This window comes from Crocodylus siamensis, chromosome 5 (genome assembly GCF_052110815.1).
Source record: "Crocodylus siamensis isolate JL-2025a chromosome 5, ASM5211081v1, whole genome shotgun sequence".
In the NCBI taxonomy this organism is placed as follows: Eukaryota; Metazoa; Chordata; order Crocodylia; family Crocodylidae; genus Crocodylus; species Crocodylus siamensis.
In genome coordinates this window covers 49,538,306-49,558,826 of record NC_143399.1, presented here as the reverse complement: position 1 = coordinate 49,558,826, position 20,521 = coordinate 49,538,306, and the positions used below count along the sequence as shown (strand labels likewise).

The 20,521-nt window shown below is 45.5% G+C and overlaps 1 protein-coding gene across 8 annotated transcripts in view; it reads right to left on the bottom strand.

The window, feature by feature from the left end:
* RASAL2 (RAS protein activator like 2) overlaps window positions 1-20,521 on the bottom strand; it is a 286,489-nt gene that overhangs the window by 51,239 nt on the left and 214,729 nt on the right. For all 8 annotated transcript variants that reach the window (XM_090047329.1, XM_090047330.1, XM_090047327.1 and 5 more), the window contains one exon: window positions 5,674-5,783. In XM_090047329.1, coding sequence (XP_089903455.1) covers window positions 5,674-5,783 — 110 coding nt within the window. The remainder of the gene's footprint in view (window positions 1-5,673; window positions 5,784-20,521) is intronic.

Here is a 20,521-nt window from a genome sequence, read left to right as displayed (position 1 = left end):
TTATGTTTCACCTTCGTTTATTCACAAGCCAGTTTTAATGGTTGCATCTCATTTGTCCTCTTGAACAAAACAAACCATGTTAGTTTTAAATAACACTGAATGTTTTTAAGCCTTCCCCATATCTCTCCCCTCTGTTAAGTTCTCCCCATCTTCACTACTGTACTCCCATATGAATTCTCAGTGTCTTTTCCTGCCACCCAGGCCAACTGCGTGCAGTGAATCATGCTTCAAGAACAGCAAAATGTAGGAAAATATCATTGGTAAGTTTCATTTTACAGTGGGTTTTAGTTTCCTTTGTGGTTTTATTTATAAACTACCATTAGAAAAGTAATACATAAAATTAGAGACTTTCAAAGCTGCTGTATTCGATTGGTGCATTACCTGATGAGACCACTAATGCAAACAAAACTCCATTAAACACTCTGTCTCTTCAACAAAAGGTGCCTAGAAGGTTGAGTACTGTTGCTGGAAACTCCCATCAATTTCTTTCCAAAGAGAATTGAGCCATGCTCTTCACCCTCATAATTCTGTAGTATGGCAATTTATAAACACGCTAGCAGACAATCTGGGATATCAAAAGAAGCTGGCTACACTTTTTGAACAGAAGAGCATCACTTTCCTGCACAAAGAATTATCTTGATAGCAATAAAAGGGACCAGGGTGAATTTTATGGTCTTCAAATGAATCTTGGCTGTTCTCTTGGGACCCTCTGCTTCAACATCAGCCTTTATATCTAATTTAGTTCTCATCATTTAAATTACACTAGCACGTGATGGCTCCCTTTGGGGCAGCATGAATTTCTGGGCAAATACATTAAAAATCCAATGTCCATATTAGGCTCTGGAGCCAGACCAAGGGCAGGTGAAGTATCAAATGTTAATCACTATCGAGAAAAAAGGCTACTATCTTAGCATATATAAAACTTTGCAAATCAAGCCAATGGCAGCTAGACAGAAACTTAGTTTTCAAATGGCAGAAGCTTAATCAGAAGCCCCTTCTAACTGGTACAAGGTGGTAATGTTTGGGGCAGGGCACTGGGGAAGAAGGTAAAGATGTGGATGGGAAGTACAGACTGTAGGGCAGTATAGGGATATATGTATATGTTTCAAGGACAAAGCTCTGAGAGGAAAGGTTTTTGTAAGAGGCCTGAGAGTAACAGAGAAAGCAGTAGCCAGCTTCCCTTTGCAGCAAGTGTGGGTTCATACAGATAATATGCTTGAAAGTCTGCAAGGTTAAAGTAAGTAAAAATGCCCAACCGATCTAACTCAGTGATTAAAATTACTGGAAGGGGGCAGCTAGCAGGACCATGGAGAAGGTGAGGGGTGGGTGAGATCAAGGAGCTAGCAGGTCTGTAGTGGGTTGTTAGGGTTGGGGGCTAGAGGGATTGCAGACAGGTTGGTGGGATTGGGGGGGCTAGCAGAACCACAAGGGGGAGAGGAATTCAGTTTGGGTGTTGGAGTGGGGGCTAAAAACAGCCCAATGGAGGGGATAGAGAAAACACAGTCCCAGGGCTGAGGCAAGAGGCTCAGTTTCCCAGCCCTGGGGCTGCACTCCCAATGTGTACAGATGTTCAGTTAGATTGGTTTAATCCATCCCTGGTCTAGCTTAGTGCTCTTCTCAGCTGAACTAAATTAGATTGGGCCAGCCATTTACTGCCAGATCTAACCTCCCAAACTTCTAAGCGTAACATCTGTATGCACCCTATGTTATACACCTGCCTCTCCAATGACCCTCTTCCAAGCCCCGCCCTACCATTGGAGCTCCTCAGTCCATTTGCCCACCGGGACCTGATTTTTAAATCCATCCCATGGAGTCTGAGGACTGATGGCACATTGACAAAATAGACTACTGGTGTGTCAAATCCCATCAGGGTCTGAAACACAGTTTGCAAATCATGGCTCAGGTGTCATTTAGGTCAGATTACTCACATCTGCATGCTAAAAATCTCTGTGCCATTTTATCAAAGGAGAACATCGGGTTTTAAAGTAAAGTCATTGGTATGGAGTGCAACTGCATAGCTCATTCTCCCCCAAAAGATAATGTTTCTCTTATTTTGAAAGAGAAGATGTTATTGGTCTGCATGTACCTGGACAGCTTTCTATGCAGAAACTAGGTGAAGTCCAAGGAAGACTAAAGTGCTTTACACTGGTCCTGGGAAAGAGATTTTACACTGCATAACTTTTGTTTATAGTCTGTGAAAAAACATCACACACCACAGGTGTTGCCAAGTGGTGATCTTCTTTAACATGCATTAAACCTATGGAGTCAATTTTTATAGCCAAGTTACAAGGCAGGTTTATGACAGACCTTTAGTCACAGCAGCATGGGTGACACTGCCATGATTAAAGGTGGAACATCATCCACTTTGTTAGTTGCATCCTGTGAGCAGCTTCTCCATAACTCAAAAAGTTAACAAGGCTTCTAACACTTGAAGCCTTGCTATCTCCATGCTGCTTTTTAGACAGAGAAACTAGTGCTATTGATTGAAGCAGCACAGCATGACAGACGCAAATAATGAATTCAGCTCAGCAGAGAGGGAGAAAATGCACTAAACGTACAATGCTGTAAAGTTAAAGGAGCCTGTCAACCCTAACCATAGGTCAGCCTATTTCCCACTCCTTCCAACTCCACTCATGCCAGCTTCCACTAGACTCTTAGGGCACATCCACACAGGCAAGCACGTGTGCTTGCAGCAGCTCAAATTGAAGCAGTGCAAATTTGAGTTGGGGCTTTTCACCTCAGCGCATGTGCTCGGACATGCACTTTATTTTGGAGCAAATTATGCCACTTAGGGCAAAATAACCCTGTCTGGCTCCTCCTGGATCTTCAATGAGGGGGAGCTACAGCCCGAGACTAGCACCTGTGCTGTCCCCAGCAGTATAAAAAGCTGCCCTGTCCTGACCCCAGCAGTATAAAATGCCACCCTGGGAAGTAGCTCAGGGCTACTACCTCTCAGGAGCTTCTGGGGCCCAGGCAATTGGTACCTGGGAACACTCCCGTTGTGCCAGCTGGACTGCTGCAGCAGCCCTGAGAGTTCCCTGCACCCTCTACCCACTGCAGCAGTCTGGCAGTGGGGGCTGCTGCCTGGCTGTGACCTGATGCGCATCTGCCAGACCCGGATGGAGACTGCACAGCCAGTAGAGGCATCTGACCCTCTGGACCAGCTGCCAGTGGACTGTGGTTGCAGGATTGGCCTTTGTGCAGCACTACCACCATTTGTGCCCCCTGCCCAGCCATCTGGGCAGCTATTGCCCAGAAGATGTTTCAGGTGTGATGGCCTGCTTTGAACTGTCAAAGCATGTCCTCCTGGCCCCATTTGACCAGGAGGTCAGCCACAGCCAGATGGGTCCAAGGTGCCAGCTCTGAGCAAGCAGGGGCCTGCCACTGGCCTCCCTAGCAGGAATTCTGGTGTTCCCTATTGAAAAACTGAAAAATCCCTGATAAAAAAAATCCCCAAATCACTCTCTAAAATACCCCCAAATCCATGTTCCTCCACAAGTAAAACAAAAGACCACTATAAAGAAAGAGAGAGAGAGAGAGCGAGACAGAGACAGCAATCAGCTGGACAATGTTTTATTGATATATCTACAGTGTTAAAGCAAGTCTCTTATCATAATAATAAAGTGAACTCTAAATACAGGTTTCATGAATTCATGAATATATATTTTGCTGCCCTCCCACAGGGCGATGGCCCCCAGACAAGGGGTTGGTCCCCCACACAAGGGCTTCGCCCCCCCAACAGGGGGTTCAGCACTCCCAAGGGGTACGCCCCCCCAACAGAGGCCACTCTCCCTGCAAGGCCCATGCCTCCCCAACAGGGGCCACTCCCCCTGCAAGGCCCACATGCCCCATCCCAGCCCCGATTGCTGCCCCACCTGGCCCCATCCCCCACCAACTGCTGCAGCCCCAATGGCTGCTCCACCCAGCCTCACCCCCCCACTTCCCCAGACCCCCCCAATGGCTTCACCACCCAGCCCCACTCCCCAACTTGCACCCCCAGGGCCCCAAGGCTACCGCCACAACCCCAGGCACCATCACTTAAAAAAAAACAAACCCAAAAAAGAACAAAAAAAAAAGGAAAAAAAAAAAGCCTCTGCTTACCTTAGAAGCGGAGGGGGGAGTCCGGGACCTCCTAGCAGAGCCCCCCAGGCAGCACAGGATAGCACAAGGGCAGGAGGGCCCGGGCTGGGGTCGCTGTGGCTGTCACCCTGCCCCACACTGTGTGGGCGGGGGTCCCAGTCAGCAGATGGCAGCTTCAACTGCCTACGGTAAGTGCTGGGTTTTTTTGTTTTTATAGTATGCAGTGGGGGGGCAGGGATGGGGAGGGCTTGGGGGGATGGGCTGGCAGGGTCAGCCCCAGCAAGAGTCAGGGGCCTTGGGGGGGGGCTGGCGGCGGGAGGGACCGGGCTGTTAGGGGTCCCCCCCACAGTCCCTTCCCCCCTCCTCCAGCCCCCTGACCCCTTACTCACCAGCACTGGGGCCCTGGTGCTGAAACACATGGCCTGGCCAACGGCATGTTTCAACATTAGGGCAAGGGGCAATCATAGAGACACTTTGGCAGCCAGAGTGTCTCTTTGGAGGACCCAGCCTCTGGTTGCCTCAAGGCATAGTCAGGAACTGTGCCCTGCCCCGCTTTTTTATACTTCACTTTTTTTAGACCCCTGGATATCTAGGGGTCTAATTTTCTCCCTGTGCCGCAAGTTGGCAGCGTGGGGAACATTTTTTTGTTCCCGCATGGGCCTGTTGCCCCACCTCAAAGGGGTTTGAGGTGGGGCAAGATGTCTGTGCACGCTCCTGTGGACACGCCCTTATGGAATAACATGCTTTTGGGTTCTAATTAAGATGATAAAGACACTTGATCAAAGTGTCAGAAAAAACAGATCTGAACCTGGTAAACAAGTTACCAGCAAAAATCAAACATATTCCTGAAGGAAGTTATGGTATACATATAATCACACTACCTAATTTGGGGAATGGTGACCCTATGTCCTCCAGTTTTCTGAAAAACAGACACTGCATTTCCATTAGAGAACTTCACACCACTAAGTCTACATCACTCATTGACACTAGCTCAAACACCTACTATAAATGCACTGGTGTGTGTGTTGACATTTTACACTAGTAATTACATTGATTTGAGCACATTGGTACAACTTTTCCTTGATACACTGTGCACGTAGAAGCATCAAGGGGTTGCAGTGGTATGAAAATATCAATAAACGGGTGCAACCATTTATGTAACTACACTGCACCAGTGCATGGAGGCCAGCGTTTGCATACATCAGAACAATTTTCTCTAAGGTTTTATGGAACTTAATGCTTTTAACTTGTTTGGTGATCCACAAAGAGAGGTGTTAAAGAACAAGAAGATATTTTACTTAAGATGTTTATGCCAAATCTTTTGTCAACTCCTCTAAGGCTTGTAGTGAAACAATGTTCTAGAAGATCAATACACTTATGAATGACAAACACCATTTAATAATTTAACAATTAAAAGGGCAGAAACATGTACCTTAAAAAAAAAAAAAAAAAAAAAGAGAGAGATTCTTGGAGCCCCTCATTCCACTCAGTTTGTGCATGTGCTTATAAATGACTAGCACACTTTTTCAAGCTCTATTGCAAGCACAGAGTTGAAATCAAGGTCTGTTTTTAGGAAGGTATATAGAATTGTACCTGTCGTCAGCATTACGGAGAGATGGAAGACGGAAGCTTGTATTCCTGTCCAGCTTTGACTGGCTCTTTGTCCTCTTGATGGAGCCTTTCAGACGTTTACTAAAGAAGCCCTAAAACGACAAGGCATAGGAAGTAAAACTGCCATTCTTATGCACGCTACGACTAAATCTTTAAGGCTGTCACTGAACCTAAACAAAGTGGTGACTATCATAGTCAGTGATCATGGAATTTTCTATAGGAGGACTTTATACATAAAATGCAGAATACATTTAACAACATCTTTGCTATGCAACAGATTTAAATGGTAATTTAATGTCATTCATGTTACAGGCGAATTTCATTAAAGTCTCATTACTGCGTAAGACTGTCACTAAGGATTCCTTGAATTAGTCTCAACTCCTCTTCACAGAGCTGCCCCAAGGCTTTTAATATTTTTTTGGCCACCTTTCAAAACCAGCAGGGGAAAATTTACCAATTTATGAAATTCTACTACACTTGCATTCAGATAGCACTTGCCAGATTATATACAGCTAAAATTTTACAAGAACAAACAGTGTCATAAAATTCTCATCATTTGGGACCAAAATCTAAAGCACTAATGAGTCCAAACATTACCCTGGATTAAGGTTGGGGTTGAGATCTAGCTGAATCTCACAGCATCATCAATCTCTTTCTCTAAATCAAAAATGTCTCTTTAGTAACATAATAAACCTATCAGAATGTAATTATGGTAAAACAAAAGTTATATGGCAATAGGAGTTCTAGTACCAAGACAAGTGACCTGACATTTCAAAGTTTCTACTGCATAACAGAAGTCATTACAAGATAATCGCATTAGAACTTCTTTATGAGAGCATGGGGAGAGCTGCACCTACCCACAGTTTTCTAGAAACTGCTAAATCAGTGGTCACCAACCAATGGAGCTCGATCCACTAGTAGATCTTGGAGCCTTTTGCGGTAGATCTCAAAGCCTCTTGGAGTAGATCCAAGGCTGGGGGGGGGGGGCAGGTTGAGTGCCTGCAGGCATGCATACATGTGCCCCATGCCCAGCAGGCCAGTCCATGGGGGAGGGAAGGAACAGGGGCTAGATTGAGGCACCTACGGTGAAGGACAGCGCTGCAGAGATAGGAGCAGGGGTAAGTTGAGTGGGGCCTTGGCTGGGTGGGACTTACCTGCTGGGGAAGCACTCCCTCTAATAATTTTTTCTCCCTTTGCCTCCATCTGCCCCACCCCTTCCCTCCCCACAGACCTACCTACTGGGTGGGGGGTGGGAAGGGTGGCAGCAGAGCACGGTACATATTGCATTGCTTTTAAACGCCAAAGGTGATCTGCTACTTAAAAAGGTTGGAGACCACTGTGCTAAATGCTTGCTTATCTAATCTTACATCTCCTTAGTTCTTTAAGCCCCACAATGCCAAACTGCAAACATTTAGGCCCCCTTTCCACATGTATGGCAGGAGGTGCAATTGTGGGATCATGCCCTATCACTGATGGAGGGGGAACCTGGGATCACTATCTCAGGCTCCCCCTGCACTGGCCCCTGTGCCAACAAGCCCTGCAGCTGATGGGGCAAGCTTGGCAGGGTTTTCCTTGCTGCCCTACTGTGAGCCTCTCAGCCCACATGTGCTGCGGTGCTCGCAACAGGGGTAGCACCAGGATTGCTGCCTCTGCTGCAAGCATCGTCAGCTGGAGGACTTTCACTGGGGGCTGCGGGGCTCACGGTGGGAAGGACTCTGCCCCCGCTGAGAGCCTCCAGGAGGTGTGGGGCTTGCAGTAGTAGCAGCAGCATTCCCCCACCCTGCCCTTGCTATGAGCCCTGCACCTCACGACACTCATAGCGTAGCAGTATTCTCACCATGGGAGCCAAGCCATCAGGATTGTGATCCCAGGCTCCCCTGCACTAGCGATAATGCGCAATCCCACAGTCACACCTCCTGCAATGCATGTGTATATATTCCAAGGATAAGGCTCTGAGAAAAGATTTTGTGAGTGGCCTGAGGGGAACGCTGCCACAGCTGTGAGTCTTGCGGTGGTGCCGGTGTCCTTCCCACAGCCTCCGCTGCCAGCTGAAGACACTTGCCCCTACTGTGAAGCCTACAGTTGAGGCGGCTCGCAGGGGAGGCAGCATTCTCCCTGGCAGGTCCCACAGCTGACAACACTGCCACCATTGCAAGCCTTGTCAGCTGTGGGGCTGGCACCAGATGGTGCACCCCTCTGGCTGGGAGCCCCTCAGTTGATGGGGCTTTCAACCACAAGGGAGCACTTGGCCACATATTCAATTAAATGGCATGATTAGAACAAGCTACAAAGTTATTATGCATTTTCTGGGGAATGACTTTGTAACATATTGCTGGTTTTATCATGCCATTCATTGGTTGAGCGTGTGGCTGGGTCACAATTTAAAGACATGACTACCTGGTTAATCATGCTTTAAATGTAATATGCATGTATGTGGGCAGGGGGGAGGCTTAAAAACTACTCTCTTTCTCTTGCTGGGTACAGTCAAAGGAAATGTAGAAGTCCCTAATCCAATTGGATTAAGCAACATTTTATTGCTTGAACAATCTGTTCTCCTTGATGGAAGTCATACAGAGAAATGTCATCCCATTCTTCTACAGCAGTTATGAGGTGTATCAAACACCCTTAAGTGAAACTGTTTTTGTTGGCAGAAAAACAGTGTGGTAAAAGGAATGTGCCAGACTTAGTAGACTATTTCAACACAAAGTCAATGAAACTTAACTTACAAAAATTTCAAACGCAGCCCCGCCCTCACTTACAATGAATATGGTTTTGTTTGTTTTTTTATTACTCTGGTCTGGATGAACATATTTCTACATTAGTTCTAGTAAAGCACAGTTAATACCTAACTGTACCCAACACCTTATTCTATCAGATATCAACCATGCTTTACTCTGCAGCCCACACTGGCGAGGCACCGTTCTTGAGCTGAATGAGGGAAGAAGTGAAGCCATCTTTCACAGACATTGCCAGAGCTGATTTTTCCAGCGCAGAGATAAATGCCTTCCAGAGTCAGCAAATCTGAAAGGAACAGGGTCTTCTATACGCTCTCAACAGAACACTGCCAAAGCAAATGTTTTACGGTCTTTGGCTGACTCAGCTGGAGTAACACACCTGGTTAGCTCAGTTTATGAAGCCATAAACATTAGATCACTGCATCAGAAGAACAGCGTATTTTCAGGCCTCCAGTCTGAGCCATCTAACATACCTTCTGAATTTTGAACAAGAAAGTGCGCCTAATGTATAATATCCAAAGGAAGGACTATTACCTTACTCTGAGAGGGTGAGTGAGGGAGGGAGTTTGTTTAGCTAGAAAACAAATACATCTGCCTCTATTTTTACCCTTCTCATCCCTTATATATTTAGAAATCTCTTTTTTCCTCACCTAATTTCTCTTACAGCACTCTCACCTCCTCCTCCTCTCACTCCAGTTTCTAACTCAACCTGGTTATTCTTTTCCCTCCTTTTCTTAACTCTTCTTAACATGGAGGATGACAAGGACCATGATGAATTTTCAGATGTGTATAAGTGTTTCTGAGGCTGAGTGGTTCACACACTGCTAAAACCTAAAGAAAGCTCCTACGTCTCACCAGCCACCTACTCACTAACTCTTCAGTGAGGACAGGAAGACAGTCAACCCCCTCAGCCGTATTCAAACTCTGATGACTGTGTAAGTGGGCTGCACATATTAAAATCTCTCATCTGTTCCAAAACTGACTACAGAATCTTCCTACTGTAAGGACACATTGACTCCTTTCCCCAGTTATTAGCAGCTAAAACTTGTTTCTAATGTTTATGCTTAAGAAGTCCCTGCAGAGGCCCTTGCATGACTCTTGAGATGATCCTGGGGAATTTTTATTAACAATAAGGTGGTAACTGCATTGGTATAAGTCTGTTCCCTTTAACTGCTTATACTTTGCTTGAAGCTGACTGCCTTCCCTCCAGGATAGCGGGGTGATGACAATGACCTTTCAAAAACAGCACCCTACCAAGTTGGTAAATGAGGGGCAAACAGCCACCTGAGTGCTCCAATGCTGAACTAACACACAAAAGCTGCCCTATCCCCAAAACCATAAAAAAGGCTGTGAACCCACATTATAAACGTGTGTGCACATATAGTCAAATAGGAGAAGGTGGAAGTTGTCAAAAGAGAAGTGATATTTGTAACTGTGTAAGTCACTTAAACTTTATCCAGGTCCCTGGACTTTTGGTTCAGGTTTTGACAAAGTACCTTTGAAAAATGTAGAATCAATAGATGCTCTTGGGCTTCTCTTGGGGCCAGTGTTAGAATTCAACTAAAAAATTTAAGGCATTTTCAAAGGCACTTTCATTTAGTTTGACCTCCCCACATGAAAGATAATACGACCAGCTACTGGGATTTAGCTTTGGTGGACCTTGGCTTTTTGCCAACACTTCTCAGTGAAGTGCAGATGCCATGAAACTGAACAGGTCAGTTCTCTTAACAACAAATTAGGCAAGAATCAGGATGGGGCCCACAAAACTTTTTAAGTGGGTGAACATGCATCCCTACTAGTGATGGACCTTGAATGTTCACTTGTCCTAATGTTTATTCTAATAATTTTTCCTGTTGCATTTTACATTTTAAGGAACAACGGACTTTTCTTTTTACTGTGCAAATTGTATCCTTCGGTACAAAACATCAACTGTCTCTAACAGCATTCAAAAGCTGAACATATGCACTAGGGACAGAAGTTATACATAAAACAGTATAAGTGATCAGAAACCACTTTAAACCTGTAACAGAGCAGAAGTTCAGTGCACATAATTTGGTTTCAAAATGGCCATACTCGGTTTAAGATGACCCTGGCTGGATGTATTATCAGACTTAACTGATTTAAGTTAAACCAGTCAATAGAACTCCTGTCCCAGATCCCCTCCTGACTCAAGTTATGTCCCAGCCCCCCAGCATCCTAGAAAGCATTGGGGTTCCCCTGCAGGCAGGCTAGCCTTGCCTGTGCTGTCTGCTCTGGATGAGCTGAGGCCAGTTCCACTCCACAGCTGTCATGGAGCCGAGGCAGCAATGCCTCTGCTCCCCAGCTGGGTCCTCCCTGTACCTGTCAGTCCCGTGGGGGGAGGCAGGGAGCAGTGGAGGGATATGGCCCCCAGCCCCAGTCCCAAGCCGTAATATGTAATTCTGTAAGCATTGCCTCTGCCCCCCAGGAGAGGTCAGCTTGAGTCACTGACCCCCTAGGGGCAGGGGAAAAGGAGTCCCCCCGTCCTGAGTGGCCCCTAAGCCCAGCATCTGGTCTGCCCATCTGTGGAGGATGATTTCCCCCTCATCCCCCTACATGAAGGTGGGCTGGAACAAGTCACTGATGTGCAGAGGGAAGGGGGAAATGAAGCCCCCCATCTTTATCTTGGCCCCCCAAGCTGGGGTCTTCCCAGCTGGGGGTGTGGGGAGGAGAGGTAGACCTTAGGGTGCTTTCCCTGCTCAGCCAGGCTGGCTCCATAGAAAGAAGAATCAGGTTCTGCCCAGCACATCTTGCCAGCTGCTGCTGTTGCTGGGCTCTGGAGGCATGACCAGGCTGCCTGGGGGGCTTGTGGCAAGCGGCGGGGCATGATTTTACCCTCTACAGAGCACTTCCATCCCTGCTGCCTGGTACAAGCAGCAGCCAGCAAGATGTACAAGGCAGCCTGCAGAGCTTGCGCTAGGCATCAGGGACAGGAGTGCTCTGTAGAGGGCAGGATCAGGCCCCACCAGCTGGTGCAAGCTCTCTGGGCTGCCCAGTACATCTTGCTGCTTGTTGCTGGTGCCAGGCTCTGGTGGGACACACTGAGCAGCCTGTGCTGGGTGGCAGAGTTGGGTAGGGGGTAAGTAGGCTGGGAAGACCCCACCTTGGAGGGCCAAGACAGGGATGGGGGCTTTGTTCCCCCCTCCCTCCTGCAGATAAGTGACTTGGGCTGGCCCAGGTCAGGGGGAAATCACCTCCCCCTGCAGCTGGGTAGACCAGGGCTCAGGGGTTCCTCAATGCAGGGGTCCCCCCATGTGGGCAGACACTAGGCTTGACAACTCGGAGTGGGGACTCCTTTCCTCCACTCCCCTGCAGGGGAGGAATTGCCTTCGCTCGTCCCCCTGAAGCTGGGCAAACCTAGGCTGGGGGAATCTCAGGACGGCCTAGGGAGGTGTGAGGCTTTTCCTGTGGCCAGACACCTGGCTTGGGGGGCCAGCACTAGGAGGGGAGATCTTTCCCCTTGTAGGGGCAGGCTGGGAAGCCCGCTCTAGCACCCCATTTCTGGCCTTCTGGTCTGGGTCAGCGTAGGCCTTTCTGCCTTTTCCAACTGAAAACTGAACATCAGTTCAGCTCTTATCCGTTCAATCGACTCAGTTTAGAAAAAGCTATAGGCTGAATTGATTCTGCCTTGGGCTTTTTGACTGTCTGTACTTAGCCATGTAACAGATTTCTGGCTAAGCAGATAAAATCTGCTAAAATAAAAAGCAAACTTACTTTTTTTTTTAAACTTCTCCCAGACACATTAACTTGGTTACAGCTTACCTGCTTCCTATACCTAACTGGGGGATAATATAGGCCCAGTGATTAGGGATAAACACACTGAGAGCAGCACAAATAATTCACTCGCATTCCATAAAAACCAAGGTGAGCTTTTTGATATTTACATGCCAACAGAAATTCTGAAGGAAAAACAAGCTTATACATGCACCAAATACTGTTCAACTTGGGAAAAGCATACAACTTTTAATGCCACCTGAACAATGTCCTCTGATACCATAATTAAAAGATTATTTTAATCAGTCTTCTGTGAAAGAAAATCCTGAACATTGTTACTAGCAATGTCTTAGATTATTAGCAGCAAAACTAAAATTCTGACTTTATTTTTCATTATGCTAGTCATATATTTCTCATATCAGCCTTGCCAATTAAACATCCATTACTTGTCATGCTTTGCATGAGACTAAAACACCACAGGGTCAGGTTTCAAAAACAAACAAAAAACCCACACAGTTTAAACATAACAGAAACTTCTCAATACGTCTTAGACACCCTAGGTTATTATGCAAACTTAAAATTAGAGTTGAGACTATATTAACAACACATTAAGGTGCTTGTGAGCATTACTGGTAACAAGTTGCCGTGCACTTTGAAGATGAACAGTACTGTGCAAATGCAGGTGTTGTGAAGAGTCAAACAGCAAGAGAATAACTACAAGAGCTGTGCTCTAATCAGTCTACTTAGACCGCTTTAACACTCCACACCTAATGGGAAAATGGCAAAATTTAATTTAAGCCAACTTTCTCCCCCCTCAAAACCACATCAGCAGAATCTCACTTTTGTCTTTTTTTTTTTTGGTACAGTGCCTTGGTCAAAGGATGAGTGAAATGCAAGGGACATGAAAATCCAATAATACAAATAGTTCAAAGTCAATTAAGAATCATCTTCACCTTATTTTTAAGTTAGAGAAATAGATTAAACAGACTCACTATTTTCTGTCTGAATGAGATTGCCACCAAGTAAGCGATGAATCAAGTCAGACCTTGCAAATGCACTTTTCAGCAAGAAAAGGAAGAAGCCAGGAATTAACCAAGGGGGAGAGGAAAAGGCATAGAGAAAGGCAGTTCTAAACTTGTACTATTCCACATTTGTAGTCAACTCCTCTGTTAGGAGAAAAGACGTTTTCTCCTGTATCCCAGTAGTAAGAGACAATCACCTGGAAAACAGCATATGAATTCCCAAATAACTTCACAAACAACATCTTGTGAACAAAAATACATAACCACTTTATACATATATGTATTCTTCTCTCCAGAGAAAACAGGTAACAAACTGCCATTTTCATAATCAATGGTGAATTCAGTAACATCCTAACAAGGGCCAATAAAACTCGACAATATCAGCACGGGTCAAGAAAAAACAAGTCAGTGACTGGAGTTCTCAGCATAGATATGCAATAGGGTTGCTTGGTGTTTTTCTAGCAACACTGAAACCTAAATTATATAAATCTCCTTGGCGCAGGGACATCATCATTAAAGCAACTGCAAAATGCCACGTGCATTTAGGATTTTATATTTTAGCAACATATAATAGTAACATTCCATTGCTGCTCATGATATAAGCAACAGTACAGTGTAGGAAACTTTAAAAGAGGCTTTTTGATTCTTCCTGTCTTAGGGTAAGGGATGATGGATGGAAAAAATTATTCCAATGGCCCTCAAGTTGCATGGGACAGTGTCTTCTAGCTAGTGCAGAATGGTAAGAGAACTTTCCTTTTTATATAATCTTACAGGTTTTCACAAATTTATCGTAAGTGGTTACTGAGAAAACTTGGTAACCAAGGTGAAAAATCCTGCTATGTAGGGTGACCACCTTTTAAAAATGAAAAGGTGGGACACAAGCCTCATCCCCACCAGGGGCACAGCCAGAGCAGAGCTGAGCCAAGGCCTTAGGGGGTGGGGATGGATGTGGGCCTGCTGCAAGCTTGGGGCTCCCCACCCTGCTGCCCTCCTCCTGGGAGTTCCACGCCACCATGGTGAGGCACCCCATCCACCCGACAGCAGCAGGGCTGGTGGTGGCGCAGCCCGCACAGGACTCCCAGCAGCACCACCACCAAGTCTCTTTGCCTTTGTATGGTGGGTCCTGCCTGCTGGGCTATGGAGGTCCCTGGGAAAGGGCAGTAGAGTGTGGAACCCTGAGCTCGCAGCAGGCAGCCCACATCTGCCCTGACCCTATGCCCAAGCCTGGAGGGGTCCCTGCTCTTCCATGCCCCTTGCCTGGGAGTGCATGCAGCAGTGGGGAGCCACCTCTGTCCCACTCCACAACCAAGTCCCACAGCCATGTAGTCCCATCCCAGCCTTGGGCCCTATGCACTACCTTAGCTGGGCAGCACCCCTAACCCCAACTGCCAACCCTACCCCACTCCCCCCCTCACTGTGGGGGCTTCAATCTCCCTCCGCCATAGACTTACCTGCAGGGAGCTGCTCTCCACACTGCCTGGCTGTATCCCCAGCCATGTGCATGTGCACACACACAAACATGGCACCCTGCCTCAGGCTCTCCCCTGTTCCAAGCATCCCCTTGCAGGCTGGAACACTGCCAGACTGCAAGGGGAAAACAGCTGTTTCTCATGTTTTTCCACAGTGAACAGAAAACCAAGATTCCAGCACAGGATCCTGGGAATCCAGGACAAATGATGTTCTAAAGTCATTCAGCCTCAGACTGCCACTTGATGTTCCCATTTTAGGGCTGTCCCACTGAATTCGGGATGCGTGATCACCCTACTGCCATGTGCTCGAACTCTAGTAGAGAAACAGGAAGTCAAAACACTGAAGATGTCAAATGTGGAAGGAAGCTGGGGGGGGGAAGAGGAAGAAGAGGAGTCAGGGGAGGAGGAAATGAACTCTAGGGATGAGTACTTAAAAGAAGGAGGGTCATCTTTCTTCGCAGAACACATTAATAAATATAAATCAACAGCCAAGTGGACAGATTAAAGTAACAACCAAATTTTTATTGTACTGAAACATAGATAATTATGAGGCAATCTGGAAGGTTCTAGGAATACTGATCTGATGAGAAAAAAGAAGTACAGGAAGCTCACTAGATATATGCTGGCATGCTGATCAAAAATAGTGTGTGTTATGAGAGATTACAAATAAGATAGAAACTGATAAAAATGGCACTAGAAGTCACTTAGAACCTCTATGAAGAGGCCATCTCAATGAACAGCACTAAAAACAGATCTGCTATGTATTGGGAAAAAATAAAACACAATTAAGATAAAGTAGTATTAAATAAAAATTAAACTCTAGTTTCACACCAAATACCAAATGCTTTCTGGTCATCTCATCTCAGTAAGAGAATAGAGTCCAGAGGAGTAGAACAAACCTGATTAGAAGCAAAAAGGAGCAGGATTTACAAACATACATAGATTTGAAGACTAAGATTGTTTTAGATAGCAAACAAAGGATCCAAGGTAAAGAAAAATAAAGCAATAAAAGTTAATTGGGCTCCCCATTCACCGTGTTGCATTCCACAAAAATCAAGGAGTAACTTAACATGACAGGCAGCAAATTTAAAATATGCAACAGGAGGCATCTTCTTTTTCATGCTATCCATACTCAGTCTATAGAATTCTTTGCCACAAGAGATTACAGAAACAAATGTTTCAGTAAGATTAAAAAAGGATTACACATTTATATAAGAACAACATATGCAGCTGCATTAGTCAGGTTTAAAAATAACAGGGGAGAGAAGAATCATCATGCTTCAGGATACAAGCTGACTGCCAGCTAAGGTCAGGAAGGAATTTTCATCCAGTGTAACAGCTCTGTACAGTTGACCAGATGCATTATTTTAAACCTTCCACTGAAGTACCTGGCACTGGTCAGTATCACAGGAAAGATGCAGACCAAGATGAACAAGTCATTTCCTTTGATATGTCAATTCCCATATTTTTGTGAGCAACAATGTAATTAAGTGTAGAAAGGAAGAGGTCCAAAGAACACAGAAGTACACATTTAAGAATTTTTACATTTTTAATGTAGTATTAAGGGACTGCTCAACATGGCGCAAAAGGATGTATTAAAATGTGTGTAGAGAAAGACTGGAAAATGCAGCACTACTGCAAACAAAATTCAGCAGTTCACAACTGCATTACAAAACTGAAATCCAAGTGACAGCCACTGTAGCTTCAGCATAGTTTGCTCAAAGAGGTGAAGAAGAAAAAATATTTGAAGAGGAACTAGAGAACATGTAAGGTATTAAGCAAAAAACTAAGAGGGTCACAAATCTACTGTAACAGCCAATGGAAGGTAGGGAACAGGGTATTTGGTTACTGGGTATAGGACCTGAACCAGCTAAGGAAAAGACAATGTTCACTGGGTCAGTGAACATGTATCAGTTGGATGGAGGCTTGTTTGGCTGCAGCTTGTGGTGTGTAGCTATTGGGGCTAGGGACAGACATTACACACAAACCAGTTGAAGTGATCAGAAACTTGTTTAAACCTATAACTGAACAGATGTTCAGTGCACATAAACCAGTTTGAAAATGGCTGAAACCAGGTTGAGCTAAACCTGGCTGAATGTAGTAACAGACTTAAATGATTTGGCTCAAACTGATTTATGCAATGTCATCCCAGACCCCTTGCTTGTTTAAGATAAACCAGATAAACCCCCGGCATCCTGGCATGCTCTCTGGGCTGGGTGGGGCTCTCTGCTCCACAGCAGGGCTGGCCTCTCTCCTCTGCTCCCTGGCTGGAGCTCTGGCAGAGACTTGCAGGCACAGCAGAGTTTGCCTGGCTTCCCCCTGCCCTACCCCACCTCACTGCTCAAGCAGGAAATTCCCCTCTCCTTCCCTCCTTCCCCATCTCCCACAGTAGGGACCCCAGCCCCATGGATCCTAGGCATGTGGTAGGCTAGCTAATGCAGACATTTGTGCATTTCCAATTTCATTGGGACAGGCAGAGAGAACAGTAACCACTTAGGGCTGTTTGGAGCTAATCAACAGGTCAGCCAGTGAGCTGTTTAAGAAGAGTTTGAATTAATGGAGAGGGGCTATTGTTTTGCTGATTAAGTGATAAAGACTGTTACCAGCCCCGTTTGTTTGCTTGCTTGGTTTGCTGCAGACAGTATAAAGAAGCAGGAAGGGAGATTGAAAAGCTCCACATCATCAACAGATGCATGCACTGAACCCCTCTCCACCCCCTTACCTCACAGTGCTAGCAGGGGCCTGGGGGCTGCCAACACTCCCGCCCCTTGAGCAGCAAGCAGGCAAAAGCCTGGGATGGTGCTGGCCAACCTCCATAATCAGAATGTGCTGCTGGGACCTGGCCACACCCCACCCTCAGCTCAGCACTATACAAGGGAAGGGAGGGCAGCTCTAGCACCCGCTGGCTTCTAGCGTGAGCCACTGCAGGCATGTACCTGAATTTCCTCAGTCCAGAGAGAATGCCTGTCTGGTTACAAACTGGCTCAGTCTAGCCAGGTTAAACTAACCTGCAAAGATTGAATCAATTCAGGCTTTCTGAATGTCTGTCCCTAGCTTGTGAATGTAACAAACTTTGCTACTCACAGGCTGAGAGGCTGATCTCTCTTGGGCCTAATTACTTACAGGGTTGGGCAGACTCAGGCAAAAGGCATGAAAAGCTAAGCTTTCAGGAACCCCTGAGGATCAGCAAACCAGGGAGTTTGCAAGAGAGTTCAAGTTGGGGGAGGGCTTTCCTTTTATTTCTGTGTTTTTGCAACAAGGAGGACAATGATGGCAACTGCTCAGCAATGGAGAAGACCCAAAGAATAGCATGATTAAAGATGACTGGATGCTGAAGCTAGAATATGCTCCTCACAGAAAATACATATTCATGCATCGCCTCCTCACAGAGCTCAAGAAAGAGAAGATCTGGGAACAGGAGATGCAGTTGACCGAGTTCAGACACAGTTTTTAGCACATGATGAATGAGAGGAGAGATGAAGCTGGCTATGATGCTGACAATTTGCAGGCATTTTCTGAAGAAAGAGACACCTAGAGGGCACACCTTAGAACCCCTGAACCATGAAGACAAGACAGATGAAGAGACTGGAAGCAGTATCAAGGAATAGGCTTGTTGTACTAGAGAATAAAGAAAAGGGAACAGGCAGAGACAGACGATGATGGAACAAGAAAGAGGAAAGCTTGCCTCAAGATGAAAGGAGACAGATTATCAGAGCAGATTCAAAAAAACAAAAAGATGTACTGTCTCATAGGGGTACATGGTATCCTCTTCCAGGAGTGCAACAGTGACATTTAAAAGGATCCTAAAGCAAGCAAGGAAATAATAATTTAAGGGAACAAATGGGACTGCAAGATTCCTCTTGGAATGGATCAAGGATATCTAGGCTAGGCTGGGGAAGATGCTCAAAGGAGTGCAGGGTCAGGTGTTTTCAGTGGAATTCTTGTAATCACTCCAAAACCATGGGGGAAGGTAAGACAAGATAACAACAGATAGTTCAAGGATGAGCCTTGTACAGGAGGTTTTGGGGAGTTCAGCCACTAGGATGCATTCATTGACAGTAAGATTCTTTTTAAAGGATGGACTCTGCTTGAGTATCTGGGAAAACAGCTCTCTCAGACTGAGGCTAGCATAATTGATAAGAGCAACTTTAAATTGAAAAGTGAAGGAAGAAAGACTGGGAGAAACCCGAGAGATTCTCCATATCTGGTTTGAGCATACAGGAGAAGAAGGAAGAGCAGGCAAATGAGGATACAGTTATGACAAAAAATAGCAGTGAGCAGGAGGAGGGATAACAAGGAAAAGAAAAGAGCAAAAGGAAGAGTAGGCAAATGAGGACACAGTTATGGCAAAAAATAGCAGTTAGTAGTAGGATGGATAGCAAGGAAAAGAAAAGAGCTAGTAGCAAAGAAAATGGCAGGTATAAAATGCAGTTATTTAGGTAAGATACAGGGGGTGATCAGTAAGAAACAACTGAAATGTTTGTATGCATAATGCCAGGAACAAGGCCAATGGTAAGACAGATGATGAGAAAAAAGCTATGCAACTACACATTACCACAACAAAGATGGGGAAGGGAAAAAAACCCAGGAGCTAAATGCACCGAAGTAGGAGGGAGCTGGTAACTTTTCTAGCCCCGAATTCTGAAACAACTAGCACCTAACTTGCATGTTTAGGATTATTTTTAACAACACTCTTAAATCAGGGTGGTACCATCTGGCTAGAGAAAACCAGATGCTCATATTTAAGAAGGGAGGGAAAAAGGTGATTTGAACAGCTGGAGGTTTGACCTCAGTAGTGTGCAAGTGTTTACAACAGATTTTCAGGGAAAGGATAAAAACATGGGGGTATAGGGAAAATGAGATATAATGCAGTATAGGTTTACCAAAGGGAAATCCTCCCAGGCTAACCTGATAGCACTCTTTGTTAAACTCAGTATTTTTTCCCCCAGGCTAAAGAAACGCAGGCAGCCTCCTCTACGTGGAAACCAATACAATTTTGATATGGTACTATACAGGAAACTACCATATTTTCCAAACATAAAACATGCACCTTCCCTCCCACCCCGTTTCCCACAAGCCAGCTGGGGGAAATTGGGGCTTGCATTATATGTGAAAAATATAGATCCCCACAAGTCTGGAAATTTTGTGGCAGGGGAGTGAGGCAGTGTTAATTGCTGCAGCTTTGTGAGCCCTGGCAATTAATACTGCTGTTGCTCTCTCACTGCCACGTTTCTGGACATACGAGGAGTCCTTCAGCAAATGATATGGTTCTGTTAGCTGAATCAGTCTAGCATGTAAGGTCAGTTTGTGGCCAGACCTGGTGCATGGCCCTGGATTTGGCACACAGAATTGGAGCTGGTGTGTTCCTCGAGGATCAGTTTTGGGACTGACATTATTTAATATTTTCATTAATGGTCTTGGTACAAAAAGGAATGTGCTGATTAAATCTTCTGATAAGACCATGTTGAGAAGCACTGTCAATACAGGAGGAAGATCAAGATTTCATATAGGAAAACCTGGATGGCTTTGAGGACTTGAGTAATTAGAAATGGCTTGAAATTCAGTATTAAAAAATGCAGTGTCATGCACTTGGACACAAACCACAAACACTTCTGCAATACAATGAGACCCTTCAGCTGTAAAACTAAAGGAGAAGTGGAGAAGGACCCAAGTTTACTAGTTGATCACAGCAAGACCACGAGCTGAGTTACAGCCACAAAAATGCAAATATGTTCCTTAGGATGCATCAGGCGAGGTACTTCCAGCAGAGATAAGGAAGTGTTAGTACTACTGAAAAAAGCCATGGTGAGACTCATCTGCAATACTGTGTGCTCTTCTGGTTAGAACTGGAACAGATGCAGAAAAGGGGAGG